Genomic DNA, 18,681 nt, shown 5'->3' on the forward strand with positions numbered 1-18,681 from the left:
TACGAAAATATACTTTTGGTTAATGTTTTTTATTTGAGATATATTTTTACAAGTCTTTAACATTTTTGTGTATCAAAAATTTTGTTGTTGAAATGCACATTACATATTTTAGAAACATAAAAATGTTATGCAAAATCATAGTATTTATAGTAAAATTTAAGTATAATATATATTATTATCATTATTATTATATAAAAAATAATAATATTAGAAATATGTGCCATTTTACAGTTATATGACAACCATATTTCACAGCAAAACAAATTGTTATACATTAGAAGTAAGCCATTACGGCTATTATGATAAGCAAACACTGGGACACACCATCATTCCGTATACCGACAAAAAATGTATACTTATTTCATAATCATTGCCTCCATATGTTATCAGCCATTCTCTTACATATATTTGTTAACATTTAATTCAAATAGACTTTTGTTTTATTTTAAAATTCAGATAAATTGTTGGCAGAAAATATGGTAATCGCACTGTTAGATTGTTACCGGACTATTGGTCACATACCACCTAATGATATATCACCACAGATTCAACATTTACTGTCGCATACCAGTCAAGGAATGCTCAGTCAATCCAATGAATATAAACTTAAAGATTCAATCATTAAATTAACCACAAAATCTATTAATTCATAAATAGTATTCATATGATTGAACGATACATTACTGATACACATTTATATTGTATTTATATAATTTTTATCAATTTATTCAGACACACACAAAGATATACCGTATTATATGCAATATAAATATATATATATATATATATAAATTACATAACATATTAATTCAGAACATTGTTTGTAATCAAATCAATATTGTAATCATTGTATTTCTATTCAATAAAAACCATTGAATTCCACTATGAGTTTATATTTATATAATTTAGTTTAAATAAGATTTTTATAAAATTCTCAAAACTAAAATTACAAATTGAATTTCTATAATATGGTTATATTATTATAACAAATAAAATTTAATATAATTTAATTGTTATTTTTAACTAATATAGGATACATTTATGACAATAATATAAAAATATCTGACATAAACATTGTTTTCAGTTTGGTTAAAATATTTATTGCATGTCTATTGACTAACAGTTCAAATGTGGTAATAAAATGATAAATAATTAAATACTAAGTCAAATATCAATAGATAATAGTTGATCACAAGTATTGACTTTTAGTAAAATACACAGATTTTATTTGAAATTAATATATGATATTTTATCAAAACACTTTAACTTTATAACTAAAATTAGATTCAATAATATTGTTTATTTCTAAATAAGAATTATTTTAATATTTAAAATTATAACAGAATATCGATAAATTGTGTTAAAATGAATGGTATTTTTATAATTTATCCAAAATAAAAATTCAAAAAATTAATTTCTAGTTTAAAAATTAAAAGAAAATGAGTTTAAAAAAATTGTATGAATTTAGATTTTTTGTGTTTTAAATAACATAAATCAATGGTAGACATAGGCATTGATTTTTGAAATTCAAAGCATTCTTGCATTAAATGCATCAAAATGTGGGACAGAGAGGAATAGTATGTACAGTATGTATGAGCGCCGGATCAGCACATTTGAAGCGCTGAATACCATTCTATAGAAAATCATAGTTCACATGGTTTTGTCAACTGAGCCCTTGTATTGCCATTAATTTTGTGCCGTTTCAGCATTTATTACATTCACTATACAATACAATAAAGTGTTATACAATTTATTGTATTAAATGTATAAATACTTAAAGCATTACTTAAATGTATCAAAAATATTGAGTTTCAATTCATTGGTAGACCTATCGTCTCGAATGGCTATAACTGTAATAAATTTTTCGTTACATTAACTTTGTATAGCAATTGGTTATGAATAACAAATCAAAATATCTTTTTCTTTATTCTCACAATAATTACAAACATTTTTGCTTCATTAGGCTTTTGTAACTTTTATCACTTAATGATACCAAATATTTGCACATATATTATATTTTGTAAAGCTATTTAGTCAGTGGTTAAAAATAATTAGACAAATTTCTTCATATTTTCATTAGTTTAAATAAATTTATGTCATTTATTTAATATGATATACAGTATAACAATCAATAATAGTGTTTTGAAATATTAGCTTATAAAATGTGTTTAATTTTATTAATATACTAATTTAAAATATTATTTATATAGCATTAATTTACATACAAATTTTTATTATTCAAGTTAAATAGTTTCATTTAGTTTTCACTAATTAAATACTTATCATATAAGATATAATTTATTGTAATTTGCAAACAATAACTATTGAAAACCAAATAAGAAATATCAAAATTACAAAATAAATGTTTTACTCCAAACTTGAAACCATTTTTTAATTCAAAACGTAAGACAAATGCGTGACCGTAGGCCTCAGTAGGTATGAGCAAAATTGATGAAAAAGCAAAATACAGTTTTCTGATGTAAATTTCATCGGCAAAGTTGTCGCTTTAGTTTAGGGAATAGGAGATCACAGACTGTCATATAAAGAGAATGGGATGAGAAGTGTCCAACAAAAACATATCTCATATTTTATGATTATATTTCACACATTTTAACATTCCTTACACACACTTATGTGTTCACCCGTTAGTCCTTTATTTCATTGCAATTAATGGACAAACATTTTGGTAATCTTTTTAAACATTTAATGGCTATCCATTACTTGGCTAAACTATATGAACATTTTGCATATTTAAATGTAATTTTTGTAATGAATATATATAGTCTATATATAATCTAAATAATATGAATTCATATACATAATTACAATAAATATAAGATGAAATACAGTACATCAATTTGATCAATACGTCAAGCAATGGTATATACAATATGAAAGTTAATATGTGATACAGCTTTCAATAATAACGAAACTTTGTATAGAATCACATATTAAAGCAAACATTGAATGACAATATTTAATATCTAACTTTTATTAAATTCTAGTCAATTGTAATTTCAAATGTTTTTATACATTCAATTTTATTTATATACTGCATTTTTTTATAAATCAATCAAATATTATTTACTATTAGATTTTGAAATAATAATTACATTTTATTTAATACATAGAAATAACGATTATATTAATATCTTAATATATATTATAGATTGTGTTTGTTAAATACAAATTTTAATTTTATAGTTAAATCATTTTTTAAACATAATAATTGCTATTGCTATACTACATTGTAACTGTATAATAAAATTTTTAAACAACTCTTATTGTAATATAATATAGTAGCAGTTTTAATAAATATTAGTAAAATGTTAAATATAGATGAAATTACAACTCTAATCAAAAATATATAAATAATGATTGCAAATTCACAACACTATTGGTTTAAATAACATAAATAAGTCTATTATTAGTGAAAGTTCGATAAAATATTATTTTTAGTTAAATGCAAAGCACGGTTGTATACATTACATACCTTCAAAAGTAAATTTTTTTACAAATCATAACTATTTTATATTTTTTATTAAGTTTATAAAAACTAAACTCTGGTAACAACAACAAAATTATCTCACGTTTTGATCAATTTTTCTCAAATTTAAAGCTTCTTTGACATTGAAAGTCAAATAAGTTGTGTATTTAATATTTTAAGGAAAAATTTATGACCAGTAAAGAGAAAAATGGATCAAAATGTGAGATTACTATCTAAACATTTTTAAAATTTATATGATTGTTGTTTTAAGTTTATAAATTTAATTTTTATTAAATATAATCCAAGAAAATATTATTGTTTATTAATTATTATATTTATAAAATAATTTCATAGTTATATTAACACTTTACACTATTAATATTTATTAATACTGTATAACTGATTGGTGTAAAGCTAATGGCATATCAGGGACCATCATATGGACTGAGCCGAGAGTGTCTACTAAAGGTATAACATTTATCATTTAAAATAATAATAATAATTTATTATACAAACTGTTAATTGATAATACACTCAATTGTATTACTAGTCTCAGTCCAAATTTGACATGAAATTAGGGCTTCAGGCTCTTCAATGGATGCGTGTTATAACATCACTACCTCTTGAAGCACTCAATCCAGAGGTTGGCTTTAGAGATCAGTTTGATTTTGCTGACTGTCTTAAGGATGGAATAGCTCTTTGCACGTAAAAATGAGTCAAATACCTGTGATATATATATATATATATTTCATATATTGTTTATAATAAAAATTTTGTTTAGACTCATAAATATTCTTAGACCGGGATCTGTATCTAAAATCAATGAAACTAAAGCACCGTTCAAACAGGTCTGTGCTTTGATAACTCATAACTCCATTTAGTGAATCAATAAATCCAGTGCTCAAAGAAAACATCATTATATGAGAAACATGTATAACTTTTAACAATAGATTTGACTCCAATTTAAAATCTAATATATAGTTATAATATAATAGCGAATTCTGTAAATGACATCATTATATAAATCATATTATATATTGTATTATATGTCTTAATATATCCTCAATATCTGACCCAAATCTCAGTTCAATCGGCACTCTTGTGTCGATTTACTTAAATTATTGTCATTAGAAATAATTTTATACTTTTTCATAAATCATATCATTGTTTCGTTAATTTAAATAACTTTCAAATGTTTAATAGAGAGAAAACTTAGAAATGTTTCTTAAAGGATGTGAATTATATGGACTTAAAGGTCACGATTTGTTTCAAGTGAACGACTTATACGAACGCAAAAACCTTTATATGGTATGTATTAATGAGTCGATCAACAGATCCACCGGTTCTTCAGTCAGCTATAAAACCGAATCTAATATCAGTTTTTATATTATATTATTTGATATGCTTTTTATATCAGAAGAATTTCAAGAAGAGTTAAATGTTTTATTTAATTATTAAACTATTGTTTGTTTAGGTAGTCAACTGTTTATTTGCTTTGGGAGGACTGGTGAGCCTAAAACCATAGTTGTCTTATTTGGCCAAACATTGCAATTAAAGTATCGATTGTGAAAAAACTTATTTTAGGCTCAGAAAAATCACTTCAATGGACCAGTGATTGGAGTGAAAGTCGCCAATCAAAACAAGAGAGGCTTCACTAAAGAGGTCTTAAATAAAGGCGAATCAGTAATTGGTTTACAGTCCGGCACTAATAAGGGCGCCAATCAGTCCGGAATGACCCCTTACGGCACTACCCGACAAATCTATATGGCTGATTACCGATAAATATATTTATATTTAATAGTTATTTACTATTATTATATTAACATTTTTGCCGATTCGTTGCATAACAGCACAACACTCACAGGTTTTAACAGCTTTTTATTAAACAAAATCTCAAAAACAGTTTATTTTTTAACCAAATTAAATATAATAGTAATTTTGATCACAATTATCAATAATTTTATGGATTTCTTCTTAAAGTTCTTTATAGAGGACCTGTTGGTCAACAAGAAGTCTAATATTTAAAACTTCTCGAATATGGATAAAAACAATATAAAACAGTCATTTTAAACCATGAAAAATAAAAATAAATTTAACTAAAATATTTTTAAAAATAACCTGCTTTTAGTGAGCAATCATATTTTAGATGTGTGACTATTATTAATAATTAAATGGTTTTGTTATTCAAAAAAAAATCATTTAGATATTATACAGTAATTGTGTGCTATTATTATGCAACGAATAACGGTATGAATTAACAAATATACTTAATATATTAGTACTTATTTTTAAATTATTAATATTTAATATACATAACTATATTTAAATTTTATAATTTTATGCTATTTTCTATGAAACTTATTTTATATAATAATTATGTTCAGTTATACCAGTTTTTATTATTTGATTCGCTGTTATTTATTTCATTCATAAACTTGTGTATTAGAAACTTTAAAATTTAGTTTAACATAATTCATCACATAATTAAAATTTTTAAGATTATAACACATAATTGCTAAGCATTTTATTAACATTACGGTAATTATTCTGTTTAAATCAAAATAACAAATAATTTAATTATTACAGATTTAAAAGTTTTATTATAATTTTTAAATATATTAAATTTATAAATAAAATCATATATTTCATAGAGGATAAATATACAATATATTATAGTTTACATATATATAATATCATTTAAATATTACAATCTGTAGTAAAATAAACAACAAACTATCAAATGACTCGACTTGACGTGACTTAGCTGTGGAATGATATTATAATGCATTTGTAATAAAAATAAATATATTAAAAAAAATTATAGCACTTTTTAAAACATAATATACACTATTAATTTAAGTCATGTGTTCAACATTTGACAAAAATAGCATATATTGTGTCTCACAAGTATGACATTTATATAACAAATACCAAGAGTATCGCAATTTTTCATTGATTTTTATATTAAGATATAATATAACTTTAGACAATTACTTTTCATAATTCATACATAAACCTAATACATGTTTTAGTTTAATAATTCATTTACCGGTAAATGAATCTAATGTTTTGGTTTTAGATATAATTTAATAATCTACCACAAGATTTTTAAATAATATAATTAAAATCGACAATACACTAGTTATAATACAATAGTAATAATAATAATAATATTTATGTATTATATTATGAATATTGAAATCACAGTCAATTAAAAAGTGGTTAAAGCTCTGCTCTAATCAGCAAAACTAACTTCAGATCCGATTCACGACTCCAGTCATGACTTTCAATACTTTTCAAGCATTTTATCAGATCTTCCAACTTATGCGGCTCTTCTTTATACTCAGTGTTTCGGATTATATTCAACATAAGTGTTAAATAAAATCCAATCGTCTATTGAATTGAATCAAAATAATTGAAAATAATTAATGTTATATTATATTAATAGAGTATATATTAATATATAATGATTACAAACTTTGTCTCCAACGGGAAGATTATTCAATTGCCTTATTATTATATCAATAATGACTCGAACGTCACTAAATGTTAAAAACATTAAATTAATTATATTTGTTGAAAATTACATTAAAATCTTACTTATAATAAAAAAGCTTAGAAATAGCTAAATTTGCAAACATTTCAATTAACAATTTTAATGCAGAGTTAGGTTTATTTTCCATAGTTTGCTTCTCCGTGTGTCGACTACCGGTGCAAACTTTAGTAATGTCTTCTTCCCAATTCAGATATGAAATTAAGTTCTCTGTTAATTGACTCGCGTTTCGTCTCTTAGACAACGCTTTAAGAACTAAATTATCGGATATATCATCAAAATGAAGATTAAAAGCAAGTATCGGTGCAATACTATTCTCAGCAGATATTTGACTATCGATACGATTTCCGGTCGAATCAATGCCTTCAATCAAATCAAGTTCTTGTGTAATAAACTTTTCGTTAATATGTGAATATATATGAATCGGTGGTTTGTGTCCAGTACTGAATATTGCTGTAAATACGAGAGCAGCTGAAGACCAACGTTCTGTGTCGTCCACATAATTCTGCATTTCTGCTGACAATTCTGATGGCAAAACAGAAGTCAATAAATAATCAGAAATGATGTCTTCGTATAACGAGATTAAACAAATAAAAATGCGGTATAATATCATTCGTAGTGATCTTCGTGTTTCCATCTGATAATATGTTACTAACATTTCTATTCTTTCATAATTTTGGCCACAAATCTCATCTTTAATGACTAATGGATTGGCATTTGACATAATCTGAAGTAAATCATCCAAATACTGTCCGATAACATCTTCGTCTCTATCAATGGGATTATTTCGTTGTTGTTCATCATTCTTACAAAACCATAACTTTTTGAAGACTGCCTTTAAATTAACTAAATCTGAACTTTGAACACAAGAATTGGATATATTATTATTTTGAGATAATTTTTCGAGTATTTTAATACAATCTCCACTCCATTCGACAACTCTTTCACTAAGACATTCAATTACTGTCTTAACTGTTAAAATACACATATTATGGCTAAGATCTGATGTGACTCTAACTCTTTCGATGAGTTCAGAGATGAGTGTGTCATCAATTTGGACGCTATTGGCTATTGATTTAATCTGTTCCGACTCTATCAATACATTTGTTTCATTTACATCTTTCACAATATTTTTAATAGACATGTCTTCTACAATATTTGTCACATAATTCTTATCTTCGGTTTTAATCAACTCATCGCTTGTCTGTTGCTTTGAATCGACAACTTCTTCATCTTCAGCATCATTAATGTCAACTTCTGGTATAACTTCTGGTGTTTTCTTTTTGAAGATCAATTGGACGACTTCACAACGGATTTGCGCCAATTTTCTATAAGATATAAACAATAAGTAAGTTATCATCAAATATTAATGTCTGTAATTGTGGTTCACATCTGCGCGTGTTTCACTTGTCTATCGGTTATACCACTTCTGTCATTGTGTTTTGAGTCCAATTGTTGTGCAATAGAGTCGATTAAAATCAATAAATCTGTTTCTGGGATCAGCTATTTTGGACAATAGATAAAAATGATTATAAAAATAGTTTGATTGAAATGAAGACAACAAACCTTTTCTTCGACGACATAGTCTTTGGGAACGTAACCCAATTGACCCAAAGTGTTGACACAATAGACCCAATCATAAGGTTTGGTCTCTTTAATGACAATAAACTTTTCCTCGACTTTAAAGTTCAAGACTTTGTTGTCGTTGGACTCGTACTCATAGACAGCTTTCAACACAGTTGTCATGGCTTCCAGTTATCAAATCTACTTTCAATTATTATCAATTATCATAGATTTAACAATGAGATTATCACCAAATGGATCAAATGGTGACAATGATTAGCAAAAGTGGTCAACATTTTGATGAATAAATCAAAAACATTTAAAACCAAAACAATGTTTTCATTCATTAAAAACGTATGAATTATGTTTGTGTTTAACAACTAATAATTGAGTCCTATTTCTATATATTAAATATATAGTGTTTATAATAATAAAAGGACCCAAAAAGTCAAACAGACTTATTGTATCCTTGAAATCATTTACTCATCGATTGATTCATTGATTCATTTGTTGACTGAAGAAGATATCGGAAGATATAATAACAATGTCTGTGGTCTTCAAGATAGCAATCAATCGGACATTTGCCACAAGAATGGCCTCAATGGCGGCCCATATGTCCCGCAGACATGCGTCGGCAATGCCGTTGACCTTTTCATCCCCGTATCAGGTGATGACACGATTTGTCTGATAATTGAAGCAATGGATCAATTAATAGACTTTTATAATAATATATTAAAATGTTTGTAATAATAATAGGTTTATTACAATGCGGTTGATGTCAAACAAGTAGACGTCCCATCATTTAGTGGTAGTTTTGGTATACTTCCCAATCATGTGCCGACTTTGGCTGTCCTTAAGCCCGGTTTGCTTACAGTTACTGAAAATGAAGGAAATGTTAAAAAATATTTTGGTATTTATTAACACATTTGATATAAATATTAGTATTAATAATAATAATAATAATCATATTATTTCAATTTGAATAATCAATTGTTTACAGTAAGCAGTGGAACCATTACCATCAATGATGACTCTTCAGTACAAGTGTTGGCTGAAGAGGCCGTTCCCATTGAGAATCTGGACAGGAGTGCAGCTCAGGCAGCCTTAAGTCAAGCACAACAGGAATTGAATTCAGCCTCAAGTGAAGTAGCGAAGGCCGAGGCTATGATTGCCGTTGAAGTTAGTGAAGCATTAGTTCAGGCGTCCAACTGATGGACAGTTGATTATCAATAGATTGTCTTTAATTATTAAATATAACAAAATCTTAATTGATTATCAAATCTTTAATTTTGTTTGTCTATAATTAGTTCACCAAAAGTTAATTAGCGATAACTAAAAAATAATAAAAAAAATTAGTTACAAATATTTAAATATGAAATTTATTGTTTTGTTGTTGTAATATATTTTGCTTTAAATTGATAGCAATTATTTAATTTGAATTAATTGAAGAAAATTAGTTTTTATTGAAATAACTATTAATTTGATATAATATTGAGTTTAAATATTTATTTTTCCCAATAAATGGCAGAATAAGAGTAATCTAAACATAATATTCAATAGACAGAGAAAGTGCTATACTATAGTCACTCAATCATTGAATGTCTTAATAATCTTTCTTCTTTTTCTTTGTCCACTCTTCATGACTGGGATTATGAGTGGTTTCAGTGGAAGTTCCGGTCTTTTTTCGTTGTTCTTCGTCTGCCTTTTTCTTTTTCCTCTCTTCGTCCTCTTTTTTCTTTCGTTTTGCCTCTTCTTCTTCTGCCAAATCTTTTTTCCAATTTTTGTTTTTGGGTTCGAATCCTCCGCCAGAAGTGGTTGGACCGCCAGATGAAGCGCCCGATGACTTCTTTTCGTCGTCAGTGCTGTTCTTTTTGTTTTTGCCTCCTTTGGAATCATGCGATGACTTTTTGTCACTTTTTGAATCAGTCGATGGCTTTGAGCCACCAGTTGATGATTTAGATGAACTGCTGTGTCCACTCTCTTTAGACACAGCAATGATAGCGATATCCGGATGTGTGGAACAGATTTTGTGCAAATGTGTGTGACATAAGACACAGATATGACAGTGTTTGGTGTCTGAATGCAATTGAACTGTTTTGTCAACGATGACATCTTCAGTTTCTTCACCAGTTTTGGACATCACTGATCGTTGACAATATTATCACCGATCTATTCAATCGATGGTCTAACGGTCGACAAGTAATTAACTAATAGACTGGACATAAATACTGGACAACTTTATTGATCAGTAAATTATATTGAAATTCAAATCAACATAACGTGCAAATAATTATAATAATTGTATGATTTGTATATTATTTTTATCATGACTTGAATTCAAAATTATAAATCAATATTTTGAATACAAGTTATCAAATGGGGATTAAATAGTGTATATATATATATATAACGGTAAATAAATTAATTTCGCGCGACTTAACCTAATTTAAACTATATTTAAATACATATAAATATATAGAAATAATAATCGCGTGCCAACAGTGATATAACAGCCGATGAAAAATTTTATTACATTATATTTTAATTATCATTATATCTATAATTATATTACTTAATGTCTGTAATATCTTAATCGCTATTTGTATGTCAAGAAAATAAAAATAATTAAATCAACAAATACCACAATTTTATGAAACAATTCCTCTGAGTCGACGAATGTGCGATTAAATGTTCGTTAAGTCATTACATATTTTATTAGATAATTTTCAATAAAATACATTTTAATTGAAAAAAATAAATTTATTTTATTTTAATGTTTAACAAATAACAAATATAATAATTTGATTGTATAATAAACCATATATAATAATAATTTTCACAAAATATATATAACACAACATTTGATTGTTAATAAACGATATAATTAGTATATTAATAATAATAAAGACCAGAGGTTTGCATCACAAAACACTATATCTACATATTATTATTAAATATTAATAATAATTGTAAAATTTAATTCTATCAATAATTGTATACTGAATTAATATTTTTTTATATATTAATAAATATAGAATAAAAATAATTAGTAAAAATATTGTACAATTTAATGCAAAAAATTGCATTTTTTGTAAATAAAATTAATAATTTTTAGACCATAAATTCAGTGATCTTATGATACGTTTTGAGGATTTAATGACACTAAAGTGATTATTGTGTGTGTGTGGGGGGGGGGTGTATTACATATAAAGTATAATAATGCATTTTGTGGCACTTATTTATAATCACAGATTTCTATCTAATCTAATCTAATTTTGCTAAATTTGCGGATTTTGTATCACTTTCCGATGCATTAACGGTCATAACTTTATCTGATAATAAGCGCACAATATTATCAGCTTCAGTAAAGATCTGTAATAAAATATATATAATTATTTAAAAATAATTTAAAACTTCAGTAAATCTCTTAAAATTGTTATAATAATAATGTAATGACAATATTAAAACGATATACCATATAGTTATAAATAATAAATATAATTAAATTTAGACAACTTATTATACGTTATTTGATAATAATTATGTAAACAAACCTCATTGAAGTTGACATCGAGGAATAGTTCCTGAAGAAAACGTCGGGCAGACATACGAAAGTTATAAGTGGAAAGTTGTAAACATATCTCAGAATAAAGACAAATATCTTCAAAAGCTTGCGAACACTTTTGTTTCAAACTATTTACAAAATTTGGTTATTTATTATTCAATGAATGCGATAAAAATAATTTTCAAAATGTTATTACTTGAGAAGTCCCTGTTCTGCTTGTTTTGAATGAACAGATCCGCATAAATTAGTGACAAACCTAAGAATCTCTCTTCTATTAAGTATAGTATTCGGTATATTCATTGAATCATTATTTGGTGTCTTCACAAATGTGTGGTTCACTAAATTATCTGATAAATATCATCATTTAAATTGATGTTCATTTCAATAATATGATTATAGATTATATACTTACTATTGTTAATCAATTGTGAATAACCTTTATTTCTGAAACAAAACAAACAATTCATGTTATCGTGAAATTCGAGTCCGTCGTTAAAAACTATCTCTTCGTTAGAAAGTCTGTCCAAATGAGTCTTCATATCCTTCGTCTCTAACTTTAACGAAACATTAGTTTTTGGTTTACCATTCTGTAAATATAATATATTTAATGTAAATCTCATTAATATCTGACGTCATATACCTCGACTTCAAATATAAGAAACAGTGATTTGGGTAAACATAATGCCATAAAATTTCTGTTATCACTATCTGAAGAATCACTTCTTTCAGTACTTTCCAAACGGGTATTTCTTCTCTCAACGGCTGCAATAGCAGAAGCAATTCTGTCGCGTATATTATCTTCAGTTTCTTCAGAAGAGCGTCTCTCTTCAAACGAGGCGTAAGACAGTGACTGAACTCTACGTTTTTGTATAGCTCTTAAAGTTTGATAACCGTATGCATCGATAGCACTAGGAATCGATTCACTAGTATTTAAAGTATTAGTATTAGAAGTAAATATCTTAGAAACGGGTCGGAGAAATGTATTAGTTATGCCATTAGCTAAAGAAGATTTAATTGTTGTACTTTGAGTTGAATTACTTATTGATGACAAACTAGCGATTGGACTCAAATTATTTCTCAATTTCTGAGAGGGTGTCAGTGATGCCGAATCACATGAGCCGGCGCTGACACCAGATGTCGAATCGGCAAAACTACCCGAACGACTCTTATTGGAACTGTTATGTGAACTTTCATTGCTATCACTTCTTTCATCTTTGACTAATGTACTATAAAATACGCCAAAAGGTTCGGAAATTTTGCGTTTAGGAGTTTCCTGAACTGTAAGAGTCTTTTGTTTGTATGTGTTGTTTGTTTTGTTTGTAGGCGTCAACTGTAAAATATTAAAATCAGTAATAAGTCCGCTATCATGTCGTTCAGGCTTTACTGTTGAACTCGAAGAATCCATATCTGTTGACAAAACTCCTGAGTGAACAACTGATTCATTACTTTTCTGTCGCAACCAAATTCCAGAACCACTTTCACTATCAGTATTATCTTTGTTTTGTAATTCTTGCTTAGCATTTGGTGTATCAGATGAAGATCGCGGACGTAAATCAATTACATTTCGGTAATGATGTGGTGAGAGACTCATAACTCGGGGCAACACTTTTGAAGGCAGCGATACTTTTTTATGTTTCGATTCGCCATCAGATTCCACAGTAAGAGAAGGTAAACTTCCCGAATAAGTGCACTCCTGTTGGTTGTAATTAAATGAAACAAATCTTTCACTTGATATCTCCAAGTCTTTGCCTGAAAACAACTCAAAATTATTTGAAGCGGTGCTTACAGAAGATGCATGCGTTCGGCTATCGCTAAAACCTCTTAGACGTTCAACATTTGGTTCTTCGACTAAACAAAACTTTTCGTGACGTGAATGTCGAATAGCATCCCATCCGAACTCTTGAAGTGCTTCACAACCATCAGGAGTGGTGGCAATCAAACAAAGGACATTAAAACACGTTCCTCTGACTGACAAAATGGGTGATTCAGCTGTCAATTTGATAATAACTTCAATCATTTCTGTTTCACTAATCAAACGATATCCAAGATGTGTGGCACCGATGTGTCCAATGACCCAAAGGGATGCTTTCAGACGTAATACTCCTAATTCAGTGCTAAAATCTGGGGAACGAATTACATCATAATGTTGTGACAAACAGTCCTCTTTGAGAAGTAGTTCATATCCATCACAGGTTTGCGCCAATTGTCCGTAAAGATGGGGCGGAATAAACGCATTCTTATTGTTTGAACCCTTTTTATCACTTCTTCGTCCATAAGTTCCATCTTCACTACGAATATGACACGTAAAACACTCATTGAGAACGTCTTCAGCGAGTTTAACGTATTTTAAATTAAATGTCTTTTGCCATCGATTTAATTCATAGTCAATAAAGTTTGCGTCGCGAAGAAATTTAAAACCCGTTGGCAATGATAGGTATCGGACTAACAAAAGAAGCCCTTTATCTCCTAAATGTAATAATGATGGCCTTAATTGAATTAATTGCTCCAAATTTTCAGGACAATCACACGCTTCTTGAAGAATGTCAATGGCAGCCAATGAAATAGCAGCACTTTTATCATAGAGTTGAAGAACCAAGAGCTCAATCGCCCATTTACTGTAATCAGAGGCACGAGCTCTCAATAAAACCCGTAAATAATTTGTTGCATAAAGTCTGGCCGTTTCCGATACAGACGTTAAAACTTTGTTTAGTAAAGTACGCGAAAAATTGTTCACTTCTGTTGAGTAGTCGAGTGAAGACACTATTAATTTCATATATACGTCATGATTGCAGAGACTAATCAAATCAAGAAAATGTTGATATATTCTGGTTTTTTCGAGCCATTTCTTGCCTTTACTTGAATTAGTCAGTCGACCGATAAATAAAAAGTATGAATGACTTAATGTACTCAACAGCCGACCGGGACTTAGGATTGCATTTTGTGGCGGAGTTTCGACAGCTATTTGAGAGAAACATTCGTCTAAATCATCGAACAATTCTTGTATATATTCTTGAATTTTTGAGTCATCGGCTTCAAGAAGAAAGTCAATCAAATGTTGTCCAACTGAACACATAATTCTCTCTTTTTCGTCTGTATTACTAATTTGTGAAAATTTTTTGCCCGGTTTGTAAAATTGGATCAACTTTTTAATAAACTCTTTATGATTGTTATCATCTAATTTTTTGAGTGCCTCTGCCGGCCATCTTAATATGATATCAATCAAATCCCAGTCCCAATTCATATAATCACGTCTCAAAATTTGTGAATTTTTAATCATTTGCATAACAGTTTCGTCTGCATTTTTCTTCATATTATATTTAAACTTTGATTTTGTTATCTTATTATTAGTATTGTTATGATGTGCTGATGGCTGACAAAAATGAAGCAATTGTTCCAAATAAAGACTATAAGCAACAGATCCTCGCTTTTTAAGTTCATGAATGCGATTCAGATTAGATACCGAAGCGTTAGCCAATTCACGCTTTTTGGGCATTGAGCTGATAGATGCTGTCATTAAAGTGGGCAAACTTTGGCACCTATGAGAACAATCGGAAGGCAACAAACAACTGGACAAATGTAACAGTTCTCCTAATAGTATAGTTGCCGTCACTGAACAACAACTGTCACTTGAATTGAGAATAACTGATACAATGGCTTCAATAATACCAAAATTAATAAACGAATGCAATACTAATGCTAAATAATTATCCATAAGATTGGCTCTATTTTGGCTAATCAATGGTAATATAGCCTTGCCTTCAGCAGCAACAAAACCATCATAAATATGCCACATGTCTTGCATTGAAGATATATCAGATGACATGAGTGCCACATCAAAGTCATCGGTCCACTCAGGGATCGGTACATTGAAGAGTTCAAACACTAACTCAAGAATGTATCGCTGGATTTCAGTGTATGGCAAGTGAAGCATATTAATCAGTGCTTCTATACCATTGGGAATGTCACTCAATGTCTCACTTGAATATATATTGTTAGTAAGATAAGCACAGTTACTAGTTTTACACACACTATCATTGTTAAACACTCGACACATATATACAATTCCCGGCCACGAGCGTAGTATTGAAAGGATTGCATTTTTACTGGCCGTATAGCGTTGTAATCTCTGTTCAGGACTATCACAAAATTCACCACCAAATCCGTGGACATCAGTAAACGGGGCAATAAAATGTTGTAAATCAAGATCTGAACGGATCAGATGTCTTGTTTTAGATGAATTGAGCAAAAATAGCAAACTACTAATCAGTGCTTCACTTATATTATGAGTTTGATTGGACTGTAAAACACTTTTGATGATTGAACTCAAGCCACCCGATGCTTGACTTAATTGAGGATTTAAAATAGTAAGTTCTGTAAGTGTTGCCCAACAGGCTCTCACTAACATATCTCTTTCTTGGACACCATCTTTAGCTATTGACACTAAACAACGAGTTATGGCTAACGGAAACTTCTTTGGATTTAAAGATAACAGTTGACGGACTAAACGTAGAGCTTGGATGCGCTCCAATCGGTTATCTAATACTATATCAATAGACCGACAGATAAGTAGTGGTAGATTCACTCGACAGAAGGCTTCCACTGATTCTTCGTCGCGCAACAGGTATCTCATCGCACGAAGACCTGCACCTCTCACTTCTCCGGCCTCATGAAAGAGTGCAACTCGTATGCTGTCATTGGATAATAAAATAGTGTCAATAAAAGCTTTCATTGATTTTGTATTTCATAAATTGATAACAAATAAGATTAAAACACTCATGTATTGAAAACGCATTAAAACTCAATATCCGTTAAAATATCTTCTTTTTGCATATTTTTATCATTCATTTTATAATATTTTTCATAAAACATAAATACCAGCAAAATATTTCTTCAACGGTAAGGCCACATATGTCTTGAGATATGGACTGAACTTTTGTACAGAATTTGGTAAAACAGTTGAGATAAGCCAAACGCTGCCCTTTTGACACACCATCCTTACGGGTGATGTTATATAAGATCTCTTGAAGGCTCTCATTGAGAGCTAATTTAAGTGTAAACCAAACTATTATTAAACAAAATACACTAAAACAATGACAATTAAATACTAACGTTTAGACCAATCAATAGCAATGTTATCGTCTTCGCTGTCATAACGCTCTGAAAAAAGACGAAAATATTTGTTTAATGAAAACATTTTATTAATAAATCTAAAAATTGATTGTTTTGATCATATGTTTGAACAATCAATTTATTAATTATAATATAGATTTGCATCCAATTAGTCACACAATTATTGGCAAGAAATGCAAAAAAACTATGTTATCTCACTATAAGTTAGTCTACAATGTCTGACAATTTTAATGGTTATATCAATAGATAATAATAAATGTAAGTCTTATTATTGTATCGTTTCATTACTTATATTAGTAATAATATCTATTGTAGTTATTTGCTATAAAAATGCATCAAATAATACTAATAATAAAATCATTTAATTTAAGATAAGATATAAAATGTGAATAATATGGATATATTAGTAAATATTATGTGTAAACATAGGCTATAATTAATTGTAATATAATTGTAATATAATTGTAATATAATTGTAATATAATTGTAATATAATTGTAATATAATTATAATAATTACTTCTTGGAGTCCTTCCATTCCTCAAATTACTTCTGTTGTATCGATATATTGAAGACATTTTTGTTATAATTAATACAACAATTGGTCATTAATTATCTTATAAACAATTATATTAATGACAGTCTATGACATTCAATCATTTAATTAGACACAAGACATCATTACCATCGATGACACCAATGACTCACTGATAATCAATAGACTCTTCGTTAGACATTAGATAACAAACAGTCAATTCATACGGTATATCACATTATTGTCAATCATGTGTTGGATGTGTTGATAATAACAACTAAATGTAAATATGATATATAGATGAAAGTCATATAGCAATTGATGCCATCAATGGTGTGTTGTTTGCAGTGATTATCACAAAAGTCATTCAAATTGTTTGTCAATCACTTAATGTTTGACTCATTTGAATCAATCATTAATCAAAATAGTAATCACTTTTAAACAACTCATTCATTCAATACTTGAATATAATATCAATTCAATCAAATAATTCAATGATTTTAATATTAACACAAATATCGTGTCGTTTTTGCGCCACTTTTAAACACTAATACATTATACTGTATTACACTATTACTATGTATTATTAATTAATAATTAATATGTAAATTACAATTTGTTATTCATATATATTATATTATATTATATATTATTCATATATTTAACGCTATAATATACAGTATATGTTTTTTAATAGCCTATTTTTTAAATTATGCTTTTATACTAACTTAAGGGAATATATATATATATAGTATATATTACAGTATATACTGTATAATAATATAATATAATATAATTTTTATACAGTATATATACAGTATATATATATATTTAAACTTTTTAATGTTT

General features: G+C 28.0%; 5 protein-coding genes across 6 annotated transcripts in view; 3 read left to right on the forward strand and 2 right to left on the reverse strand.

Annotated features, from left to right (window-relative positions):
- The window catches only part of LOC128960311 (cytosolic carboxypeptidase 6-like), a 47,038-nt gene extending 46,385 nt beyond the window's left edge, over window positions 1-653 (forward strand). Inside the window, exons 9-10 of the mRNA XM_054306383.1 lie at window positions 232-350; window positions 457-653. Of these exons, the coding sequence (XP_054162358.1) occupies window positions 232-350; window positions 457-653 (316 nt within the window). The remainder of the gene's footprint in view (window positions 1-231; window positions 351-456) is intronic.
- A 2,997-nt stretch (window positions 654-3,650) lies between these two features.
- Window positions 3,651-5,301, forward strand: LOC128959907 (calponin-3-like). Its single transcript, XM_054305942.1, has 7 exons — window positions 3,651-3,707; window positions 3,842-3,955; window positions 4,038-4,192; window positions 4,269-4,335; window positions 4,691-4,795; window positions 4,962-4,994; window positions 5,072-5,301. The coding sequence occupies exons 2-7, from the start codon at window positions 3,905-3,907 to the stop codon at window positions 5,267-5,269; spliced, it is 609 nt and encodes a 202-aa protein (XP_054161917.1). The 5' UTR covers window positions 3,651-3,707; window positions 3,842-3,904; the 3' UTR covers window positions 5,270-5,301.
- Window positions 5,302-6,654: 1,353 nt separating this feature from the next.
- On the reverse strand, window positions 6,655-8,955 carry LOC128960487 (NCK-interacting protein with SH3 domain-like). Its single transcript, XM_054306580.1, has 5 exons — window positions 8,607-8,955; window positions 8,431-8,543; window positions 7,088-8,368; window positions 6,966-7,029; window positions 6,655-6,880 (listed from the first exon to the last, which is right to left on the reverse strand). The coding sequence occupies exons 1-5, from the start codon at window positions 8,784-8,786 to the stop codon at window positions 6,710-6,712; spliced, it is 1,809 nt and encodes a 602-aa protein (XP_054162555.1). The 5' UTR covers window positions 8,787-8,955; the 3' UTR covers window positions 6,655-6,709.
- Window positions 8,956-9,041: 86 nt separating this feature from the next.
- LOC128960488 (ATP synthase subunit delta, mitochondrial-like) lies at window positions 9,042-9,947 on the forward strand. Its single transcript, XM_054306582.1, has 3 exons — window positions 9,042-9,270; window positions 9,360-9,513; window positions 9,604-9,947. The coding sequence occupies exons 1-3, from the start codon at window positions 9,148-9,150 to the stop codon at window positions 9,813-9,815; spliced, it is 489 nt and encodes a 162-aa protein (XP_054162557.1). The 5' UTR covers window positions 9,042-9,147; the 3' UTR covers window positions 9,816-9,947.
- A 1,838-nt stretch (window positions 9,948-11,785) lies between these two features.
- LOC128960486 (rapamycin-insensitive companion of mTOR-like) lies at window positions 11,786-18,310 on the reverse strand. Of its 2 annotated transcripts, XM_054306579.1 has the most exons (9): window positions 17,818-18,310; window positions 17,278-17,325; window positions 17,044-17,209; window positions 13,553-16,856; window positions 12,809-13,498; window positions 12,581-12,755; window positions 12,365-12,515; window positions 12,158-12,296; window positions 11,786-11,975 (listed from the first exon to the last, which is right to left on the reverse strand). In XM_054306579.1, exons 1-9 carry the CDS (start codon window positions 17,873-17,875, stop codon window positions 11,868-11,870), a joined length of 4,839 nt encoding a protein of 1,612 aa, XP_054162554.1. In that variant the 5' UTR covers window positions 17,876-18,310; the 3' UTR covers window positions 11,786-11,867. The 2 variants fall into 2 exon arrangements, with proteins under 2 accessions (XP_054162554.1, XP_054162553.1); XM_054306578.1 differs by having other exon boundaries at window positions 12,809-16,856.
- Window positions 18,311-18,681: the final 371 nt, after the last annotated feature.

The sequence above is a fragment of the Oppia nitens genome, unplaced genomic scaffold, assembly GCF_028296485.1.
Source record: "Oppia nitens isolate AA-2021 unplaced genomic scaffold, nextdenovo-longstitch-racon4-pilon3 scaffold4_pilon_pilon_pilon, whole genome shotgun sequence".
In the NCBI taxonomy this organism is placed as follows: Eukaryota; Metazoa; Arthropoda; class Arachnida; order Sarcoptiformes; family Oppiidae; genus Oppia; species Oppia nitens.